General features: G+C 39.4%; 1 protein-coding gene across 3 annotated transcripts in view; it reads right to left on the bottom strand.

The window, feature by feature from the left end:
- LOC120535224 (glypican-5-like) overlaps positions 1–24060 on the bottom strand; it is a 327258-nt gene that overhangs the window by 87250 nt on the left and 215948 nt on the right. For all 3 annotated transcript variants that reach the window (XM_039762929.1, XM_039762946.1, XM_039762938.1), the window contains 2 exons: positions 17684–17804; positions 4160–4307 (listed from right to left, as the gene is read on the bottom strand). In XM_039762929.1, the coding sequence (XP_039618863.1) occupies positions 4160–4307; positions 17684–17804 (269 nt within the window). The remainder of the gene's footprint in view (positions 1–4159; positions 4308–17683; positions 17805–24060) is intronic.

Genomic DNA, 24060 nt, shown 5'->3' with positions numbered 1-24060 from the left:
CTGCCTTTCTCCCTCTGAAGCCTGTCTTCCTACCTGCAAGCGAGTGGGCTTCTAGAGAAAAATTCAGGCAAATACATGGACAACATGCAGTCTTCACACAGACAGTGGCTGAATGGGGATTTAAAGCCAAGTCTCTTAAAGCTATAAGGCAGCAGGGCTAACTAAAGCACCATAGTAATTCCCTGGTCATGACATCTCCAGATTTATATTTACTGAAAACCGATAGAGGCATATCTAGATATTCATCTACTCTTCTGTACAGACTGAGTTTCTAAAATTTTAATTTGGTTATTCCAGTGTATTGCTTGTATGTACCTCTTATCATATCAGTGCGCAACCTAGAAAGACCTGGGGCCTCATGTATAACGCCGTGCGTAGAACTCGCACTATAACATGGCGTAAACACAAAAGCCGAAATGTGTTTACGCACAGAAAAATCCAGATGCAGGAATCTGTGCGTACTCCAACTTCCACGTTCTTCCGTTACATAAATCCCGATCAGCGTGAAAACTAACGCTCGTGCACGCGCATTATGTAACGCCCCAAATCCTCCCAGAATTACGCCTATTTGAATATGCAAATCAATATAAATCGCCCTTAAGCGCAGCCTTCTGTGAAAAGACAATGGGAAAAACACGGGGAAAATATAAGAATTTCAGCGAATACCAAGTGGAGGCAAAGGAAAAACATACTATTTGTTCAAATAAACCGTGGTATAATCAACAAAATGAAGTTGATCGAGTGACATAGCGTGTTGGAGAAACTTGAAAGCTCACATTCACAAAATCGCACAGTGCCGGAAATAAAAAAGAAGTCACATATCAAAGTTGCCGTGAAAAGAAGAGTTGTAAGCCCACTGTCTGAGTGTCATATGAAAGTTTACTAGGGTACAGAGAAAAAAGGCACACGATGGGGAAAAAGAACGAAATGTCAACTTCAATCTCGACATTTCCACTTTAATCACGTAGCTTATTTTGTCATTTAGTAGAACATTATAAACTTCATCTTAAAATCGTTTAATTAACCAGTTTCTCAAATCACATCGTAATTAAAGTAGCACGTTAAATGCTTTGTTTTGTATTTGATCTTCTACTCGTATGTGATCTATGTGTGTGAATCACTACTTGCTTCTTAAACTGGCTCTCTTCCTCCAACTGGACACAGAGTCCATTACATTCATGATATTTCAGCTCTCTGAATAACTAAAATACTGAGATGTATACGTGATGTCATTTTCATGATGATAGGAGCTAAAGCACATTATTAAACATGTGTTTCACTTCGATGAAATAATTTATTGCAGCAGTACTCAGGGGCGGCTCTAGGCTTGTGGTGGCACTGGGCAGAGGAAGAATTGGTGGCTCCTTCGTCGGCCAATGTCAGTAAGGTAGCTTATCACGGTGGATGGCCACGTCCGTTGCGGACACTGCACGGCAGCCTCGTGCTCATGACAAGCATTTATCTTTTGTCGAAATTTGTCACTGCGTTTTTAGCTGTGTTGTTATTTTCTCTTTCTGTTTTATATTCAATATATATTGGCGTGGCCGCCCCAAGAGTCCTTGCTTTTCTTTCCCCAAGTAACTGATCGCCATACAATCAGCTCTGTAATAGACGTTAAGCCATCTGTAAGCTTAGCGCCGATTCTTCAAAACGTTTAAAGAACATTGAAATATCTTCGTAGTACATGTTTAATTATTCTATCCTTCATGACAGTTAAAGTTTTATGTGTATAATTTAACAAACATATTTTGCTGCATTTCACCTTAAAAATGATATCGTCATCATATGTAAATACGCGTTTTATAAAGTGGCCCAGGTTGTGAGATATTATAACTGTAGTGCAAGTTTACAGTGTGGTGATTGTACTTATAAGTACAAACAGTTCTACAAGGAGCAATTGATTGAGTGCATTTAAAGTTCTTGGGATTAAACTGTTTCTGAACCGCGAGGTCTGTACAGGAAAGGCTTTAAAACGTTTTGCAGTGGCTGAGACAGCGTGTCCTTAAAGCTGTATACCGATAATTCTCTTTCCGATCAGCTGCTGCTGTGATTCACACTCAGATACAGTGATATAAATACTCCGAGTCGTGCAGTGAGAGTAATATGGAAAAAGATGATCCGCTGTGGCAACTCCTAACGGGAGGAGCTGAAAGAAGAAGAAGAAGAAGAAGAAGAAGAAGAAGAAGAAGGAGAAGTGAGAGTAACAACACTAAAGCAGTTCTGGTATTTGGAATGCTATGGCTGTTCCCTGGACCATTATATTGTTACGAGTTAATTACAATCAGATGCATTACACTAATAAACAATATGCGGTTAGTTTCTGTGTATTTATAAAGCCGCGTCATGAAAATAATGAGTAATCACACAAGAACAGTACCATTGCTTTGACGCTGGGTGCCGCCAGTTTGCAAAACCGAGCGGAGAACTTGCGTACGACAAGGCATGAGGTACCGTGGAAAAGTGCGTGGCTTTACGCCAAGTGTAGGTTTTATACATCGCGATTTGAACGTGGAAAAGTTCTTACGCAACATTTCTGTGCGTACGCACCGTTTATACATGAGGCCCCTGATGAATTGGAACTGTAGTGCAGTTGTTGTGATTCTCTGGGGCTTTTGGAGTATTTAAATACTGTTTTAAATCAAAACAATTATATTATTTATTATTTTAACTTATCACAATCCTGTTTTGGAACAGAATGCATATTTTTTAATGCCTTGGCATCACCATTCTGTATATAGCTCCGATGGTTATTGCCAGCCACATGATTCAAATCATGTAACGTGTGGCGTCATGTTCCACCTATAAAACATGATCCAAATATTTGGATAAAAATATATATATTTCCTTGAAGTTTTGTCTTTTTTGATGTCTTATTTTGTTACTTTGGTTTTTGAGCAATATTTTTCTTTCTAAATTTTCAATTTCTGTTACGGTGGCAAAACCTTTGGACTTTTTTTTGAACCCCTGCTTGTTTTTCACATATCTGTGAGAGCAAGAAATCCCGTGCCCAGTGAGGACAAGGAAAAAGGAATGTGCTATGAAAATGTCAAAACTCCTTCTTTCTTGAGCAGAGTGTATATATCGGACTGGCGCGTCAGACTAGGCAGGCATTCACAATTACCAGTTTTAAATAATCATATTTTGTGTTGTTCATTGGTCTCTAATTAGAAGACTTTGTTTGCATCTCATTGTACTTGAGTTATTCCCTACACATTTGAGATATAAGAACACTATTCACAGCCTGAAGGAATGTGAGAATTTTTTAATACATAATGAAATTTATTTACTCATCTTCATTTAAGAATTAAGGAAGAAATAGAAAATGATGTAAATTAAATATTTACATAAGCAATTCACAAATTTCTGCCTGGTGGTGTCTTTGTGTCATTAAACAGACTAAAGGGAGACTGTTATGTGCACCTATTTATTCTATTCACTGTTTCACCACACATTTTTCTTTTCGCTATGAAGTACTTTAGTAAGCAACACGCAGTGTTATCATCTAAAAGATGAACAAGCCTTTCTTTAGAAGGGTTCGTCTACTATTAAAGTTTGGGTATGTTGATTCTTTTGCATACATTTTAGAAACAATCGGAAATTTGGCACTCAGCTATATGCTTTGGCTTAATTGGTTATTAAATTACAATGTCATGTTTACCTCCTGTGGTGGGTTGGCACCCTGCCCAGGATTGGTTCCTGCCTTGTGCCCTGTGTTGGCTGGGATTGGCTCCAGCAGACCCCCGTGACCCTATTCGGATTCAGCGGGTTAGACAATGGATGGATGGATGTTTACCTCATAGTACTTTACACACATTTACTTCATATTACTATAACCCCAAAAATGTCACCACATAACGAAACTATTGTCTATTGATTGTCTCTTAATTGACTTATGATGCTTTATTAGGTGACTTCGGGGTGGGGTTAACAAAGTAGTACTTTATTCTCACTTGCAAAGCAGCTGATTAAGAAGTATTTTGGGAAACTCACAAAAATCAAGCACATATATTACCAATGTACTGTATATCATAAAGTTGCCTTTTAGTCTCTAAAATTCAAGGTTTGAATAACCTGCCTTTATAATTATCTAGGTAGTATAAAAATGTGTTTAATGCAAGAGAATATATACAAATAAATATGCAAATTGAAAAAAGCTTACTGTTTCTGTTAGATACAATTTCTGCTTCTCCAGATCCAAAGCATCCATCTTCATCATCGCAGTCCCCGCTGGCTTCTAAAGACTTCTGTCCTGAACCACTTCCTCCTAATTTCTCACTAACCTTTTGAATCTCTTTGCCTTGAATTACCTGGAATAAAACAAAAAAAAATCTATGTTACAAGGTTTTTTTTTTCTTTTTTCCACTGCTGAGTGGTTGTCTGTCAATGATTCCTACCATTTAAATTTTCCTAGAGATGGAAGTCTACCACTGTTTTAAAACAATATGGTGACTATTCTAATTCAGTTTTTTTTTTTTTATAACAAATGTTACACTAGAAAACGTTATCATGTTTTTCATTATAATGGTCATCAGTGAAAGGCATTGTTATGTAGTAGTAAGTGTGGCTGCTTCATGCCTCTAGATCCCAGGTTTTGAATCCTGTTCTATGTCTGTGCACAGTTTGGGTGTTTGACTCATGTTTATGTGCAGTTGTCTTAAACCTTCCATAGACATGTGCTTTAGGTTAATGGGCCAATCCGAGAGTGTGTGTTATTGTACAAGAATGATCCCTGCTTTAAATTCTGGACTGTCTGGGTGGGCACCAGTTGAAAGCGTGACTTTCTAATGTATCAGCTTTTGTTTCAGCAGTAGAATGCAACATTTTGAAGTAAACATTGATTGATGCACACACACAGCCATCAAATGGTGTTCATTATGAAATGTGCTATGTAAACAGATAATGACATAAATAAAAAAATATGCAGAAAAGTAGGGAAGCCTTATTATTCCAGTTAGACTCTTAACATCGGTTTCCTTTAAGAAGCAAAATATGTACTCTATCAAAACTAACAGAATAAACATCACATAAAGTTCAGACAACTGAACAATGCTGTGGTGAATCTGTGACTGTGTTAATGTATATAATTTCAAGTCCCCTTAGAAACTCATAAACTGTAAACTGTAAGTGCAAGAAAGACAAAAAAATGTACAATTTAAGAAGACACTTGATCTTGTTCAGACAAGTCACATCACTTGAATTTTCCAATGATTTTCAGTTGTGGATTTCATTTACATAATCATAGGGAATTGAGCCAGTCAATGGCACGTGCCTATGATGGCCAGTCCTGTAATCTGACATTACACCAACTCAGTCCAACCAGTCTGCAATTTGCCCTTACAAAATCAAACAGGGTCTTATAAGTGTAGGGGCTTGATTTGTGTGGATGAGAGCTAACAAGCAATGAGTTTTCTCCCAGATGTACAGTGTATATAATGCAGCAACAAGGAATGAGGAAAGTGGGTGTTTTGGACCTCATAAATAAGACTGACTTGCCATGACAGAATAGGAAAAAAAATACTCAAGACTGCTGCTGACCTTGCCGTACCTGTAAACCTTGTGCATGGGCACCAACTCTGTCAGTCAGCATTTTATTGACTGTCAAAAAAAGGGGCAAGCTTGTGATACTTTGGAAACATGAAACTGACAACCAGACAACCATCATTTCCACCAGGACCACCACCGCCATCTGAATGTGGAATGCACGAACAGTTTTGTGAAACCAGCAAAACAACGCAAGTGGCTGCAGAGATGAGAAAATTTAACCTCACCATTCTGGGAATCAGCAAGTCAAGATAGACTGGTTCCGGCCAGAGACAGCTCACCTTTGGAGAGTCGCTACTGTTCTCAGGACACCAGCAGGAAGACAAGCCACACACTCAGGTTGTGGCCCTGATGCTGTTCAAGACAGCATTGGGAGCACTGTTTAGGTGCTAGACACACAGCCCATGGATCATGATAGCCTCTTTCTGCACAAAGAAGAGGAGGATTAATTAGTACGTGATCCAGTGCTACACCCCAATGGATGACAGTGCTGAGGAAGAGAAGGATGATTTCTACAAGAGAATGCTGACTATCATCCAAGACCGAACCAAGCAAAACATTGTTATGGGTGACTTTAATGCCAAGATTGGCAGCTACTACAAGGGTTATGATGAGATCAAAGGGCAGCAAGGTTTAGGTGAGATGAACGACAATTCACAGACCTATGTGCCACAAGCAACCTGATCATCGGAGGGAACTTATTTCTTCCCAGAAGGGTACACAGGGTGAATTGGGCATCAACAGACCTGTTGATGGAGAACCAGATTGACCATGTGTGCATCGGGAGGAAGTCCCGGAGATCTCTTCAGGATGTACAGTATGCGTCAAGCATGGAGCAGATGTTGCTTCAGAGCATCATCTCATTGTAGAACAGTTTAAGCTCAAGTTAAAGAATTGGCCTGGAGGTCCCAGCCAATAACAGCAATATAATACCACCCTGCTGAAGGACACCAACAAACATGAAGAATTCAACATCACTCACTCCAACAAGTTCTAAGTGCTGCAAAAGCTGTTGAAAAAAGAGACAGCCTTTCAAAGATGCCTTTCAAGTACGAACAGGAGTGTGGCAAGGTTGTCTTCTATTGCCCTTCTTCTTCCTGCAGATAATAGATTGGGTCATAAAGTCATCCACAGATCAGAAACAAAATGGCATCCAGTGGACACTCTGGACACAGCTGGATGACATCAACTTTGTGGATGACCTGGTCCTTCTGTAACATTCCCAAAAAACATATGCAGGAAAAGATCAGTATCATAGCAGACACCTCAGCAAATCTGGGCCTCCACATCAACAGAGGTAAGAGTAAGGTGCTAAAGGTCAATACAACCAATGCACTGCCCATCATGCTGGAAGGAAAGGCTCTAGAAGAGGTGGACAACTTTATCTACCTTGGCAGTGTCACCAACAGACAGGATTGGACAGATGCAGATGTTAGAACCCAAATCAGCAAGGTGAGTGTGACTTTCGTTCATTTGGAGATCCTCTGAAATCAACACCAACACCAAGGTCAGAGTCTTCAACACCATTATGAAGACTGCCTTACTTTATGGAGCCGAAACCCACATTCATCACCACGATAGTTTTCATCAACACCTGCCTCAGAAGGATACTAAAGATGCACCTGCCAGACAAGATCAGCAACAAAGACCTGTGGCAATGAAATAAACAGCAGCCCATTTGAAACAACATCCTTCAAAACCAGTGGAACCCATAATGGAAGAGGAAGAGAAGTCAACCAAAAACACCTAGCATCATGACCTGGAGGCAGATATGAGGAGGATTGGCTAAACATGGGGACAGCCAGAGAAACTGGCTCAGGATCGAAAAGGGTGAAGAGAGCTGATTGGTAGTCTATGTCCCAGACAGGAGCACAAGCGGCAAGGATGATGATGAGATGATTCTATATTTTGTTGCGAGGCTAACGTCAGGCAAGCACAAAACTTAACTTATAAGCAGGAGCCAGCTGAATCATAATCCAGGGAGTACAAAGGATGGAGGATTCATCTAAGCTGAAGGAAATATCTGCACAGGTAAGTAATGATTGTGAAAAATTAATGGGCTTTGCTCGCCAACTGTGGCCTGCGCTATGTGCCGCCACTTCACGTCTCTGCCACTCTTGTGTATGTGGATTTCACTTTCACCAAACAACAAATCTTTTAATTCACCCAGATACGCCTCATCATTGGGAAGAAACACTACTATTTCCTGATGGAAACACGAATTAGATGATCTACAAGTCTCCAACGTAAAGTTTAAATTAGAACAATATATTCAATCTTTTTTCACTGTTCTGTTATTTCACCAAGTAATAATTTCCTTTTGTTTGAGCTAATGCAATCTTTACTATCATTTTTTTTTTGAGACTTTCAAATTTCAGTATTTTCGTTATCTCTAACCTGCTCTGCATGTGAATCGCTCCAATGTTTTTTAATTCTTTACAATGTTCTACTTTGTCTTCTACTGTTTGTCTTTTATTTCCGGCCCCGAGCATAGTTCAATCTATTGGCACAAAATCTCATTTTGTGGGACATGAAAGTATCTCACTGAAAAAGTCGCATCCCGTCCAAGGCTAAAAAGTCTCGTCTCATCCCAGGATTTTTTTTTATTATAAATAGGGAGATGTTCAAAATATGTAAAAAAAAAAATCATTCACATATAATTAAAACTGCTTCATTCAGTTCTGAGTCTCTGAGGCCAGGGAATCAGGCAGAAGGTAACAATGAAAGCTGGGAAGAGGGACAATCTATTACAGGGCTGCTGAATAACCTCACCAGTATGTGCATTATGTGTCTGAGATGACAGAGTAAAGTCCTAGTACCCAGTGCAATAACTCACAAGTACACAAGGAGACCATATACTGTAAATGCCATATTTGCAATGATTGGATCAGGATTCAAAACCAGAGCTCTGGAGACTTGAGGCAGCAGCATTAACCACTGCACAACCATGTTGCTAATAAATAATATAGGACTAAGGTTTCATTTCAGTCAGTGTTGTGTTCATAATTTCCAAAACAGCCTCCAGCCCTATCTGAACACTCCCAGGAAATGGAGGATATGGATGAGTGGATAGATGGCATTAATTACTATGTCATGAGATATGTTGAAGACAGTATATATTTTCCTAAAGCATGTTGGTTTTTTAAAATATATTTATGAGTTCTGCTTTTTTATACCATTCACATCTCTTCATGGACTTCCTGAATCTCGTATTTTTCACTTTCTTCGGCAGGGAATTAGGCAACCCTTTTAAAAGGGGGTCTTCCATCTCTGCACAGAGGTATTACAACTCGGCTGCTCTGTTTCCACTGCATCCATGGAAATGCCTCCAATAGCAACTTCAAGCACTGCCCACAGTGAACAACAAACTGCTATTTTTGTGAAGCTGAGCTATAAAGTGAAGTGAAGCATCAACCTTGAAAGCTACTGGTAGTGGCTCATCTATTCTGCATTTTTATACAGGTTTGTGATTAATGAGCTTATTAGGATGGTAAACGACTTGTTTCCATGCATATTAGCATACATTTCAGATGGGCACTCAATCTGCTCTTCTTTCTTTACCACAGAATAAAGTCTCCTTCTGTGCTCCTTCTACTCCAGAAATCAAAAAAATAAGTGTAATAGTTTTGAAAAAAAAAAAAAAGATTCAAAATTTACTCCAGTGGTGAGCTCTATCCTGCCTTGTACCCAGTGCTGCTGAAATAGTAAACAAATAGATCATTTTAATATTATATGCCAACAACTTTACTTATTATTAGCATTATGTTATGCGCAAACATCTGAGGTTTGCCTTCCAGGCTCATCGGTGGTAAGCAGTACCACTCCTGGACCCAACCGAAAAGGCATAGCAGTGATTGAGATGAGTCAAGTGCTTCTTGGGGGTCAATAAAATGTTATCTATCTATCTATCTATCTATCTATCTATCTATCTATCTATCTATCTATCTATCTATCATCCTAAAACAAACATCCCCATATGATAATAAAAGTCTGCCTTCTGCCTACTTACCCTTATAAGTGTAAGTCAAATATATATATACTGTATGTACATATACATAAATTGCATAGTTTACTTACTCATCAACAAAAACACTATTTCCGGTTTAGGTAGAAGGATGAAATCTGAAAGTAGGTATCAACTAAGAAATGTATTTTGGTATATCAATATGTAGAGGTAAAAAACTCCTCACATTAGAAATATTATACACCCCAAAATGCCTTGATGGATCTGACTGAAATTTGAAATTGAAGAAAAATTAAAAGTAGCTGAGATGCATTTTTTATTTGTTGGTATTTGTTGTTATTAATACTCTAGTGAGTGATACATTCTAAAGCACCGCATCCCTCATTTCACCACAGCACTGACTGTAATTGTAAGGGGAAATGGGTGTGCTGGTTTATGCAAATGAAGTTCATTTCAGTATCATTTTTTAGCATAGTCTTTTACTGTATTAGCACACTTATTCTAACACCCACATGCCTGTTTGTGAAAACCATGTCATGGGTACATGTAATATTATCATGGGCTTGTGATCTGATAATTCTTCATCTTTGAGAGCCATGCAGCCATTCTAGAAAGTTCCCATCGATTTTCACACACTTGACTGGGACAGAACTTTTCCATACTGTACAAAATGTCAAAAATGGATCAATTTTCCTGATATACCTTCAGCCTACAAAAAACAGATAACAGCATACTGTTCTTCTTTATTGCACAAAAGAAAATGGGCATTTGTCTAGATAAGTTTAGATTTGGGTTATACCAGGCTAAACAAGCAAAGGGCATCCATATGCCACTAAGGGTGCAAGCTACAGTATAAAAAAGTTAAAACATTATTGTGGAAATCTTTTGAGTTATCCTTGTATGGGTTATATATCTGACTAAAGTATACAGAGTGGCATACTGGTGCAGTTATCAGCCTGTTGTATCACAGCTCCAAACAACCGTTTTGGAATCCTGGAATATTGCTGTCTGTGGAGTTTGTATGGTCTCCATTTGTCTGTGTCCAAGTTCTCCACAGGGTGTTTCTCAAGGTTCTTCAAAATGCCACAAACATTCCAATAACATGAATGCTTTCTCTTTAATTTAGCCTTGCTAGAGTCAGTGGGGGTGTGTGAAGCAATTATTAACTGGATAATTGTGCACTTTGGAATGATGTCCTGCCTAGTGGTGTTTTCTGCCTTTTCCCCAAAGCTGCCGTGATGGGCTCTGACCCTTTGTAACCCTAAACCAATTTTACAAATGGATAAATAGATCTAAAATAGCTAATCCATAGCACTCCCCAAAATGCTTTTTCCAGTTCAATGTCATGGGGTGCCAAGGAAGGAACAATCTTTGGGTGGGACAGTGCTGTCAAGAGCATTCATGTGCACACAACATCATTCACTACTGCAGGTTAAATTCAGAAATCACCATTCTGGCAAAGCAATACAACTTTGGACTGAAAGGGAAAAGCAGATCAACCAGTGGAAATACCCACCTAGATATAAAGATACTCCACACAATCAGTGTTTTTTCGTTGAACCAAACCCAGGCACGTATCTGTAGCACTAATAATACTTGAGCCAGTATGCCACCAGCTTTGAACATTTTATCAGAAATCTGCTTTACATAAATATGTTACACCATAATCACATATACAGTGTCATAAAAAATCACAGTAGCCCAGGTTAAGTGAGACCAAACACTTACAGGGCATAACAGACTCAATAATTAAGAGAGAAGGCAACCCTGATACACTTCAATAAGCACATAACACCCCTGTCAATTGCCTGCCATCTAATTGTTGTTTCCAGGCAACCCAAACAGAGAAATGGGGTAAAGGGCAGAGAGTGCATGGGAGATGTGATCAGATTCTGAGTATAGAGTATTAATGGCAGGCCATGATATACTTTTTTTTTATTACATTAAAATATAGATTTCAAGAAAACATAAATTTCTCCTAAATACATCATGTCAGGCCTAATGGGAATCTCAGACTTTCCACAAAATAAGTGTTGTGGTGTGAGTGTGTGTGATCCATGATGGATGAGTGCCCTCTGCCTTGTGCCCATTACTGTAAAAACAGGTTGCCAAAGTCTTACCAAATTATTAAAATGAAAATGAGAGATGTTTATGAGAATGCATTACAGAATTTAGTTTTCATGAAAAAATTCCGCAGACATACTCCAAGGGTTGATTGTGCCAGAGCTGTGTGTTTTTATTACCCACTGATGTGGTTTGTCTTTTGAGCCATTGCATCATTAGGTTCTGACATTCCATGACTCATTCCCTTTATATGACCAGGTAGTGACTGACATCACATCATTTTTCCTTGAAAAACATAAAATTAATAAAATCCCTGTGGCACTGAGATCTCTCAGGTTGAGTCTGTCAACATAACATCATTCCATCATTCTAGAAGTGTAAATTAAAGCTCCTGACAAGAAGTTACTTGCTGCATACCTCAAGGTTTCCTAACAACAAGTGGAATTTGCAATCGGTTTGCCTAGGTTTTTGATTCCTTAAAGGTGGCCTGAGTGAGTAAAGGCATCAGGCTATCATTAGAAAATGCATTATCACAAATGACACACTTCACTGAAGTAATGCTCGTAACAAGAGTAAACAAGAGTCCTGGGCACACCCAAAATTTAACAGTATAAACAATATTAAAGTTCATTTATAAACAGGCAGATGTATTATTATCATCAGAAACCTCAGTAAAAAAATGCATTACACATGTAGTGAGTAATCTTTAAATAAACCTTGACAGAGTATTAATTAACTTGATTATGTTCAGTATAGAACCAGTGTGTTTCTTTGTGCCGGTCCCAAGCCCAGATAAATGGGGAGGGTTACATCAGGAAGGGCATCCAGTGTAAAATTTAGCCAAGTCAATATGCACACAACGTAGATGATCCGCTGTGACAACCCCTAACGGGAGCAGCCGAAAGAAGAAGATTGAACTACCCAACCTAGCTTACTATATTCTATTTCAAAGCCCAAATGGACAAGATATATGGATAGTGTGAACGCTGGCCCTGGCACAGACAGACGGACATCATATTGTCACCACACACCATTTATTATGTACACTATTATTTACAAAGTTTTCTCACGTGCACCCCCAGTGCCTTCTTGCATCGATCTCCCCAAATCCAGGCCACACGGTCCTTTTGCCTTCCTGGCCGCCTCCCGTGCTCTCTCTCCAGTTCCGTCTACTTCCTCCCGACTTCCACCAATGACTGGAGGGAGGCGGCCCCTTATATAATGCTCCCGTATGAGCCCCAGGTGTTCCCAGTATCCGCTCCTTGGCCACGCCCCAGCATGGCGGAAGTGTCGGCTGTCCTCCTGGCAGCTCTCCGGGCGCCACATAAAGTCTTCCCCCCGACACTTCCTGGTGTGGCGGAAGTGCCGGGCTCCCGGGATAATTAGGCCCTGGGCGCCGCCTGGCGGTGGCCACGGGTCCCTACAGGGCTGGGCTTCCATGCCCTGTACCCGAGGCCCCTGCCTAACCAGGACGGATGCCCCCACTCGGTCTGGAGGAGGCACTCGCCCTCCTCTGGTCCTCCAAGGCGTCCCGGCCGGGCTCCAGCCCCAGCCGGCGACCACACGGGATAAACCGGCATCGGGGCGCCGCCTGGCGGTGACCACGGGCCCCTACAGGGTAGGGCTTCCATGCCCTCGACCCGTGGTTCCCAACAGAACCAGGACGGACGCCCCCTCGCGGTCAGGAGGAGGCACAAGCCCTCCTCTCGTCCTCCTGGGCGTCCCGGCCGGGGACCCCACGAGATAAACCGGCATCGGGGTGGCCATGGGCCCCTACAGGGCTGGGCTTCCATGCCCTCGACCCGTGGTCCCCAACAGAACCAGGACGGAGCCCCCTTACGGTCAGGAGGAGGCACAAGCCCTCCACCACAATAGTTATAGATGTTCTTTTCATCATAACACATTTAAACCAATTTAGAGTCAATTTAACCGACACAGCTCTGCGATGTGGGAGGAGATCTGAAAATCAAAGGATAAAAGATATGCAGACACTGGGAGAATGTGCAGACTCTACATAGGCAACAACCAAAAAACTTAGTCTTTTTAGATTACTTTAATTACTAGTGAAACACATTGACCTCCAGTCATCAAATGAAAAGGAATTGAAAGGTCTGAAGTCCACCCATATAATGATAAAATAGATTATGAATTATGAACATGTTTTAAGGTTTCTAAACTCTTTTGGGGCTCCCCCCAGTGGGACGACACACTGAAGAGCATCCCGAAGTGCGATCGCAGTGTCTGTGGAAGACAGCCTATCGGTCACTGGGGGAGGGCTCCCCCCAACTGGATGACACGCCGAAGAGTGTCCCAAAGGGTGATAGCTGTGTCTGTGGAAGACAGCATATCGGTCACCAGGGCAACCGCAGGCTCCCAGCACTGTTGTAGCTCATTGCGAAAACAAATCCTAAAAGACAGCAGTCGCACTGTGAGCGCCTGCCATCAATGGGTGATGCAAGGAATATTGTAAATGTGGGAAACAGTATTACATGGCCATTAACCTGGTCACGACCCTGCCTGATTGCTGTGTCTATGTATAGAAGAGTGGTAGATCCCAATACAATAAATGAATGAAGCTGGTTTTTGCTAAAGTACTGAGACTCAGCCTTGTGTTTTGGGGTGCAAGATAGGGACTCACACGTCACAATGTAAAGACCATGTCTTGGGGGTTCAGCAATAAAGGCTCTTACGGGGTGTTGATAATACATACCTATTGCTGAAAGGGTGGACGTTCTCTGTGATGGCTGTCTATTAAGAGGACTCCAGGTTCACCAAGTGGGATCAATGAAGGATACACAACTGGATTGACACGATAGCTTAAAATGGATAGGCATCAGGGTTTGTCTTGTTTGGAGTAAATAACTAAATCTGTTTGTGGTGGTGTTTGCCCGTTGTTTGTAGTGAACACAGCAGCAATATTATTTGATGTGGGATCATTAGAACTTTGTCAGTGCTGTGTAAAATCGGTTAGGATATACAGTACATTTTTACTTTTTGAACTTGTCTGCCATCTGTCTGTTTTGTTTGTTTTCAGTGATGTTCAGTTTTGTCAGTGTCAATGAAATTTTCTAGTTTTCAAAGCAAATGAGGAGATATGTCTTCATTTTCAAAACTTAAAACTGTTTTTGTAAGCATTTCATAAAGATCTACAATGTAAACATTGGTGTAGGCTGAATATTGGCTTTTGAAGGAGTGTGTCTGTTCAGTTTGCAGTGTAGTGTGATTTCATTTGTTTGGTTTTTTTATGCTTTTCTGACACACAACCATGGACATTTCAATGGAGCTTGGAAAGAAATCTTATTTTTCACTTTTTGATTAAGGATATATAAAATATCTAAGAAACTGGAAAACCTAGGAAAAATCTGTAACTGAATAAAGAGTGCACGGACCCACCCATGTTATATAATTCTTAGTATTGCTTATATCTACTATTGGTTGTTATTCAAATAAATATAATTTTTAAGTAAGAACTTAAATTCAATTGATCATTCCTTGTCTAGATATGGTCCTTTAAGTTCACAAATAACACATTGTAAAGGAATGAAAATGAATGACAGTCCAAGTCAGCAAGGTTTGATTACGCAGGGTACAATAAGGACAATGAGACAAGTAAGAGGATACAGATTACAGTTACATAGCTGGCTTTGACATTTCTTCTTATTCCCATTTATGAAAAGAACCAAAAAGGTTATATTGGTAACTTTCATGTTAGTTGTACATCACAGGTGATCTAATAACATCATAAAACACTCCAAAGAGTAAGAGGCAAAGTTACCGGTAAGGAAGAAACAGAAGTGTGACTTGGGAGGAAACGTGCAATGTTCTCCCAGAACACTGGACTGTTTCTTTAGAGAGTGTATGTTGTCAAGGAGGACTGGCAGAAGATTGCCATCTTAAGGCCAACATGTGGCTGTGCAGAAAAACTGGCCAAGTACACTGGGGAAAATCAAGGTCAACTCCGAGGCAAAGACAACAAACCTATGGGGGTCAATGAACAGTTTCAGAGAGGCAGTAGGGTATACCTATAAGAAAAATTGCAGCAGAGAGGCTAAATTTGAAATCCAGATTTGTAATGACAACCAAAGGCTCAGAGAAGCAGTGGAAACTTGGGTTATTAGAGGGACTTTTATGCTATTTCCTTCAGCAAAAGTACTGCCATCCCTGACTCGTGAAGTTAATTTCGGGATTTTGCTAGAAATGATCCGTAGAGGGGATTTAAAAATTGTACATTGAAATTAGATTCTGGAGAATAATTTTGGGGTAAGCTAATTCGCAAAAAACTCAAGGTAGTGTGTGAAAAGCAAAGAGAGAGTGAGAAAAATAGAGATGGGAGGTGAAGAAAGGAATGCTTTATTACTTTTTGAGGTACCTTTGAGGTGGACCAGTAGAGGACTATGCAGAATGGCAGCAGCATTTTATTTTATTTTCTCTTTGGTTTATCCCTGTACACATCTTTTTTTTTTTTTTCTGCATTAAAGATATAATTTGAGCATACTTTTGGCCAGGTCCTCCAGTTACAATATATTATTTGCTTTAACTGGAGGGGAAGTGTTATGTTTTGTGAAATTTACCAGTAGATGGCACTGTAGCTATCATTCTATAAGAAGATGGTGAAATTTGAAGTGGTTTTAGCCTGACTGCCAGGTTAGTGCACAGCAAAGCTGCCTCTAGGAAGGTTGTACAGTATAATGTGTCTGTGAAGTCACATCTGCAATTCTGCATGCAGTTGAGACACCTATATTATAACACTAATGTCCATAACAGAAATGTCCAAAGAATAGCTGTCAGACATATACCAGTACTGTAGGGACTGACCAATACAGGTTGTTACACACGTGTGCAAGTGGTGCAGTTAAAGGGCCTGAATGAGAGTAATTCCACACCAGACCAGGGGGTCACGGAATACACTAACTCTTTATCTCACTTCTCTGCAGACCAGTTATGGGAAATCCTGCCTGTCTCTGATGACGCCACTTCCAGTTTCGGCCCCACTGATGACAACACTTTCGGTTCCAGCACCACTGATGACATTACTACCGGTTCTGGGCTTGATGACGCCACTTTCAGTTCTGGCCCAATTGATGATGTCATTTCCTCCACTGGCCTTTAAAGCCACCATTTTTTGGCCACAAAGTCAGTTCTGTTCTGGACTCCGATCTCCACACATCTGTACAACAATCATTCCTATTTTTGCAGCCAGGAAACAATATACGGGTGGCTGCCCCAAACCTTTTTTATGTCTCCGGTCCATTCTTGTGACAAGATACATCTTCATCTAAAGCAACAGCAAATGAGAGGAGGCATAATGGAAGTATTCAAAATTATGAAAGAAACCAAACCTGGTGTTCCATCCATCCATCCCGCTATATCCTAACACAGGGGTCTGCTGGAGCCCATCCCAGCCAACACAGGGCACAAGGCAGGAAACAAATCCCATGCAGGGCGTGCGCACACACACACTAGGGACAATTTAGAATTGCCAATGCACCTAACCTGCATGTCTTTGGACTGTGGGAGGAAACCCACGCAGACACGGGAAGAACATGCAAACTCCACGCAGGGAGGACTCGGGAAGTGAACCCGGGTCTCCTAACTGCGAGGTAGCAGCGCTACCCACTGCACCACTGTGTCGCCCACCTGGTGTTCCTTTAAAATATATTCTTAACCAGAATATAAGACTGGGTCACTGGAGGATAGTTACGGTTTAATTTCCTGCAAATGTTAGAAATGAGCAGCAAGTGGCTCAGCTGGTAATATTGTCACCTCCTTTTCTAAAGCCCTGAGGTTATTTAAAGACAGTTTCTGCATTTAGGCCTCCATTGCTTCCTTGTTGGTAATCTTGAAACTTTAATTAATAGTCAATCTCTATAGGAGTAACTATAGGAATATTGTATTTGTTTTAAGTCCCACCTTTTATCATTTTTTTGCATTTTTCTTAATGCTTGCATCATTTTCATTTCACTTTATTTATATTAAGTCCCACCTTTTATAATGTTTTTTTTTTTTTGTATTTTTCTTAATGCTTACATTTTTTCATTTTATTTACCAATAGAAGTACAGTTGGAGGGTAAAGCCAAAGGCATGCTGATAAGGCCATTCAGGTCTGAGCCTCACCTGGTTGAAGTGTTGCAGCTTCTCCTTGACCTTGTTCAGCAGATGATCCTGTACCTTAACTTTAGTCTCATGGTTTGGCTTATGTGTGTCAAATCCAATGTCGACTGTTCTGTCTGTGTAACTTCAAGAAAACAGAATAAAAAATAAAGGTAAACTAGGAAACAGTAGCTTTAAACATAAGATGATCAGCATCCTGTATGTTGCAATAGCATTGTAATTTATTATACCCTGAAGGCAAAATCTGAGCAAAACGATAAAGAGCATTTGCATAACAGTGTACAGAAGTCTTCTCCCACTCCTGAAAAAAAGCACATGTTACAAACTCATAATAAAACCAAACCATCTGGGATTTTTTTTTGTCACACACTGTATCCACAAGGAATACTCTGTAAATTGAAGATAGAAGGTAACATTTGAGATTTTCCCAGCCCTTTCTTAGCCCAATGCTGTCAGGCCATACCCAAAACCCTACAATTGAGCTAAGTGGGTTAAGTAAACCAATGATAAAAAAATTGTGGGAAAACTCATGTATGCACGAGTGTGTGCAAATAATGGGTAAAACGTAAGTTTATTAAAAAAAACAATGTCAAGCATGCAAGCTTCGGGAACATGTTCCAAGCTCTAAAAAGGTAAGCAATACATCCCTGAGCAGAAGGGGGCACTATCAGTAATTCATCCTCAACTTCCACCCTTTAAATCAGATTATTGTTTTGCACTCTTTGCACAAATCATTTCTTAAAGTTAACCATATAGTACAAAAAATTATTAAACCTGTTTTAATAATACACAAGGAACTGATGCTAAAGTGAAAGGCTGACATACATTTTCTGAACAGTCAAAAGTGACTGCCCACAAGCTCCAGAGCTCTAAATGTCTAGACTTCCAGTGTGTTCCAATATGTAGTATATTATTTGAAAGAGAATATTACACATTTTCTATAATAATTCCAAAAACAATAAATTATTACTCACATTTTACAGTTTATAACTTCCTTGCAAAAGTGAGATAACTGATTTACTGTGGAATTCACATTTTTATGCTCTACAAAAAGATTCTTCTTTTGTGTTAGTGTGGTTATATTGTTGCACGCTTGCTCATGCCCCAAAATAAGTTTTTACCTCCACCCATTGTTAAGTCCACTTTCAGAGCAAAGCCACAAAGGTCATGCAAAGAGACAATTTCTCCTTGTGGATTAATACAGTGTTCTAGAAATAGAACTCGGAAATGGGAAGTCCAAGTAGTAATAAACACTGATAAAAAGTATCAAGTGAGGACATTGTCATAATTCCCAATCCATACAAATATACTGTACACAAATCAGAGGCCTATAAAATCTCTGATGAATGTGTAAAAGCAGGACAGAGCATAAGTACTTGTATGGGAAGAGCGAATGACTAAAGGAGCAGTGAACATCAAGAATCAGTTTAATGACATCTGCTAGAACTACTGAAGGCATGCTAACAGCCCCTTCTACTAAAAACAATACCAAAAAGCCAGAATTTAAAAATACATATGTGTTTTCTAATCTCAAAATAAACAGATTAATAAAAAGGAGATACAAAGCACAGAATTAAATGGAAAACAAAAACCCACAGAGACTTCACAGTGATCAGTCCACTGTCTACCTGGTGAGGTGGCTCACCCAAGTGCCCACTTCAAACTACCATTCTACCTGCGCCAAACACTGTTTTTACATCTCTGTCTCTCTCTTTCTATTATTATTTCTTTCTAGAGTCCAGCCTCTCTTCTTCCCATCAGTTGACTGCTTGCCCACACCTCACCTTCAGACTCTAAACTCAGCTAGCCCTTAGCAATGAGTAAGTTATACACCTTTCCTAAAGTAATTTTTACCTAAGCCCAGAATCACTTGCAGGATCAAGGGTGATCTCACAGAGTCACAAGGCCACACACCAGTTTCCTCTGGGAGCACCCAAGGGCACAGCTTCCCAAATCCTTTTGTAAACTATAAACGGCTGGGCCATACATACAACATCCAGGTTGCCTTAAATTTATAAAGGATGGCATGATGCATGTGGTCCTGTCCAATTCTGTGCACTTTAACAGTGGTGGTGTCAACACTGATGTTTCTACTCTCACGTCACTCATTATTAACATAAGGTCCAGCTTGCCAGCCAATGGCTAGCTCGCCTGCCCAATGCTGTCCTGATGAAGGATAAAATGCTTTTGTCCAGGTCTTCAGCTTCTCTTTTACTTATTATAGTTCCCGGTTTGATGTACTTCCAGAGAATGCAGCAGACATGCAAAGCATATGGTTTCTTGGCAGCATCCTTCTTGCACACAGGCATTATGACTTATGTTAGCAGTGCCAACCAATATGTTTCTCGGTCTGCCAAGGAACTTTTGACTCTCATACTTATCCTGAGTTGCCCTTTTTCTCTGTGCATATCTTTCCTCACCAGGCCACACTTCATACTGCATTAACAAAATGGTTTGTGAGGACTTACAGATAAGTGCAGTTTTCATGCAAATGAAAATATTAGGGGCGACCAGAGAGAAACATAATTTTGAGATACAGTATTTCATGAAAAGAATTTAGATAAGCTTGTCTAAGGCTGGAATAAAATATGTAAACAACTTTATTAACGCCCCATAAATATTGGGTAAATGTCCCTTATGTAATTATTGAAAAATGGCAAAAGGTCTTATCAGTCAATTCATCGATCCAATCATCCCTTCATCCATTCATAATCTGAACCGATTTATTGCCAGAACTTTTGCCTAAAGAGTTAGGCATGAAGCAGAAGATAAATGTGAGTGAGGTATCACTCCATCATAGGGTATAAACAGGTATTCATGATGGCCATTGGCCATGTTAAAGTAGTTTTCTACAAATGTTTATGTATATAGATTAAATTATATGCACTCTAAAAGTCTAACTGTGTGAATATTGTGGATTATCAAACTTGTTCAAGATAGAGATTAATGAGAGCAAGAGGGTGGCCATTTCAAATATTTCATTTTAATTTAAAGCTCTGTGGTCTTTACAGGAACAAAAGTGTCATTTTTCACTTATATCAATGCTTAGAAACTGCTGACATACTGTATATAAATAAAAATATACAAAAAAAAAGAAAAAGTAACAACTAAAAACATTACGGAAAAAATAAGAATGTATGTTTTAAGAAGATTTTAAAAATTTAAAGACAGTGGCCTGATGAATGCATAATGAAAGATTGTTCCAAAACCTGACAAACAAATACTAAATTCAGGATCTCAAATTTGATGTGTTTAACTCTAGTTACAATACATTTGGGATGTAGCTTTGTTATAATGATTCTACAGGCTATTAAATAGAGAAAATAAAATATTCTTCAAATATCCTTCGTGGAGTTTGCACATTCTGTCTGTGCTTTGCTTTTTGTTATACATTCCCCAAAAGCGCATGGGTTGGGTTAATTGGCCATTTCTTAATTGGCGCTGTGTGATTGGTCCTGTGATGGACTGATGTCGTGTCCAGGGATTGCTCCTGTCTTGTGTCTGCTTGAATAAGCTACAGTTGCCCTAAGATTCTGTTCTGGTCGAGAAAATGGATGGATGCTGATGTGAAAGGCTTTATCCCCACAACAATCCTAAACTGGACTCAGCAGATTACAAAATGTTATGCTGCGTTATTATCCATCTATAAGTATTCTTAACCTGTTTATCTACAGCAGGGTCATGAGCCCATTGGAGCCAATCCTAACAATCATCGGACACAAGACAGGAACAATCAGGGCACCAGCCTATCACAGTGTTATTTTATTATGGGATACTGTACAGTATATAAAGATTACAGACCTTTAAAAGCATTGAACGTATGATGTGGGTTTGGACAGGGTTGGATGTTTTTTTTAAAAACTAAATAAATCAGTTCCAAAAAGCACATTGGCTATAATATTTTGCTCAAACTTTTGTCTGTCTGTAGTCTTTTTGATAATCCAGTAAAACTGAGTTACATCAATGGACTAGAAAAAATATTGTGAATCAGCTTCTTGGAATCCTGCAAAACTGGATAAAGTCTAACTCATGTTTTATTATTAAGATGATCAAAGAAGGCTGTTTTGAGTTTCGAGTTGACAATAACGATCACACTCCAAAATCGTGCAGAGCAAGATTATCTAGTTTGCTCAAATGTTTTTCTTTAAGTCTGACCCTATAATTCCTTAACAGAAAGTAAGTCTTGGATTTTAACTGAATGTTTTATTAGTCTAAATAACTGTGTCTGTAGGTGGAGTAACATCTTTTGGCACTAAAGACACAGTATAGCACTTTACAATCTGCATACTCCTTTCTTGGAATAAAGTAATCTTAAGGAATTTAAAAATCAAATAACCTTAGATGAAGTATGTAACCAAAGTCAAACTGCTTAACACACTGTCACAAACAGTATACAAAAACAACTGCCTTCCAGTTAGATGTCCATGATTGACCCATTGAACCTAGAAATCAGCTAAACATTTGCTGCAAGGAATAAGAAGTCTTCTAAAAGATTGATCAGTCTGCTATGGTTTACAGTAGGGGTGTCCAATGCGTCGATCGCGATCGACCGGTAGATTGCAAAGGTAGTGCAGGTAGATCGCGTTGCATTCAAAAAAATTTTTTTTTAAACGTTAGTCTATCATATATGATTCCTTTTGGATTTTTCTACTTGATTGACATACAGGGCGGCCAGTCTGAGATCTCCTTTCTTCTAAGGCACTGGTCATCCCGCACGCACGATCAAACGCGTGAGCTACTGCAAAACTCCGGCTGTGATCTAGTTAGCCTTCCAATTTATATCGATTAAAGAAGGGATTAAAAAATTGTTTGGGGAGGGTATGGGCTGGATGTGGAATTGGAAGAGGATTTTTTTTCTCACAAAGTCGCAATCGAAGTGCGTTTGTCTGATCTGTCAATCTATCATTGCTATTCCAAAGAAGGAAAATGTGGAAAGGCACTTTCGAACTGTTCATAAAAACTACGAAACTGATATCCTTCCAAAAAGCGATCTGAGAAAGAGAAAGAAGAGGGAACTAAAATCGCAGTTAATCGGACAGCCGTCATTTTTCACTCGGCTGAACTCAAAAGCTCCTTGACTGCATTATTCGGCTCAACTTATTTATGCGAGTCAGTCTTTTCCCACATGACGATTATTAAATCCAAATACTGTACTGTAGTGACCATAAATGTATTGAATTGTTATTGTGCTATAAAGGTTGTTCAGTTATGCAAGGTACGACAACATATATTTTATGTATAAAGTATTTTTAATATAGGTAGATCATTTCGACCTGGTCATTTTAAGTAGCTCGCAAGCCGAAAAAGTGTGGCCACCCCTGGTATAGTATAGCCTAGTACAGTATAATATACTGTAGTAGTTTATAGAAATGAAAATGTGCTGCATTAATGCTACGATTATTCTCTATCTTCTCCAAAGATATCTCAGTCCAGTCATGTGAGGTCATTTTATTTTTGCACAGCAAACTCAAATTTGCTGCAACAAGTTCATAGGTGAAGTTCAGTTACAATTTTTACAAATTACAAAATGCAAACACATAAAAATACAGATTAGTTTCAGCATACTGTAAACAAAGCAACTTAATTTACACAAAAAGCATCTTAACAGTACAAGTCCAGTCCACTGTTGTTTAAGGTGAGACTCTGCCAGTTGACAACAGAGGAGAGAAAGACTCTAGTCAGTCTCTGTGCTATTCTAAATCCTAAGCTTAATCCTCTATAAAAAAATAAAAAAAAAGTTTCTTCAATATTATTTATGAAAGACACACAAAATTGGAATGCAGTCTTTTAAAAAACCATAAAGGCGCTTGATTCTGATCCACCCCATATTGCTGTTGAGGACACTTTGCAGAGGGAATTTTAGAATGGGGTTGAGGAAGAAAGCCATGAGAAATTTTAAGTTGATTTTTATTTCTTGGAATCCATAAGTAGATGGCATAAAAAAAGTGCTAAAGTAGGTGGCACTAAAAATAGCACTAAATTATTTAACTTGATTGACATTTGACTGAGCCAATCAGCTAACAGTGGCCAACACTATTTATTGCTTTCTGCTGTTATTTATTTCCTGATCTTAAAGGACTTGTAGTTTTTTGATTGTTTGGAAACCTTAGTATTGGTAATAGTAGTACTGTCAAGTGTACAGAGTACAGTTAAAATCTTACTTGCATGTCTGCCTAACATGCAACATGGGTCATTTTCATGATCTTTTTATGTACTGTTTTTTCTCCCAGTGTACAGTACTGGCCCCGTGTGAGTGCTGGCATGTGTATACCTGAACCCTGTGATGCACTGGCACACTTTACAGGGTTGGTTCCTGTCTGGCACTCAATGTTGTTCAATCTGAAACAGCCACTATAATCCTTGGCTTAGGTAAGAGGGTT

This window comes from Polypterus senegalus, chromosome 1 (assembly GCF_016835505.1).
Source record: "Polypterus senegalus isolate Bchr_013 chromosome 1, ASM1683550v1, whole genome shotgun sequence".
NCBI lineage: Eukaryota > Metazoa > Chordata > Cladistia > Polypteriformes > Polypteridae > Polypterus > Polypterus senegalus.
This window is presented reverse-complemented; position numbering and strand designations above follow the sequence as displayed.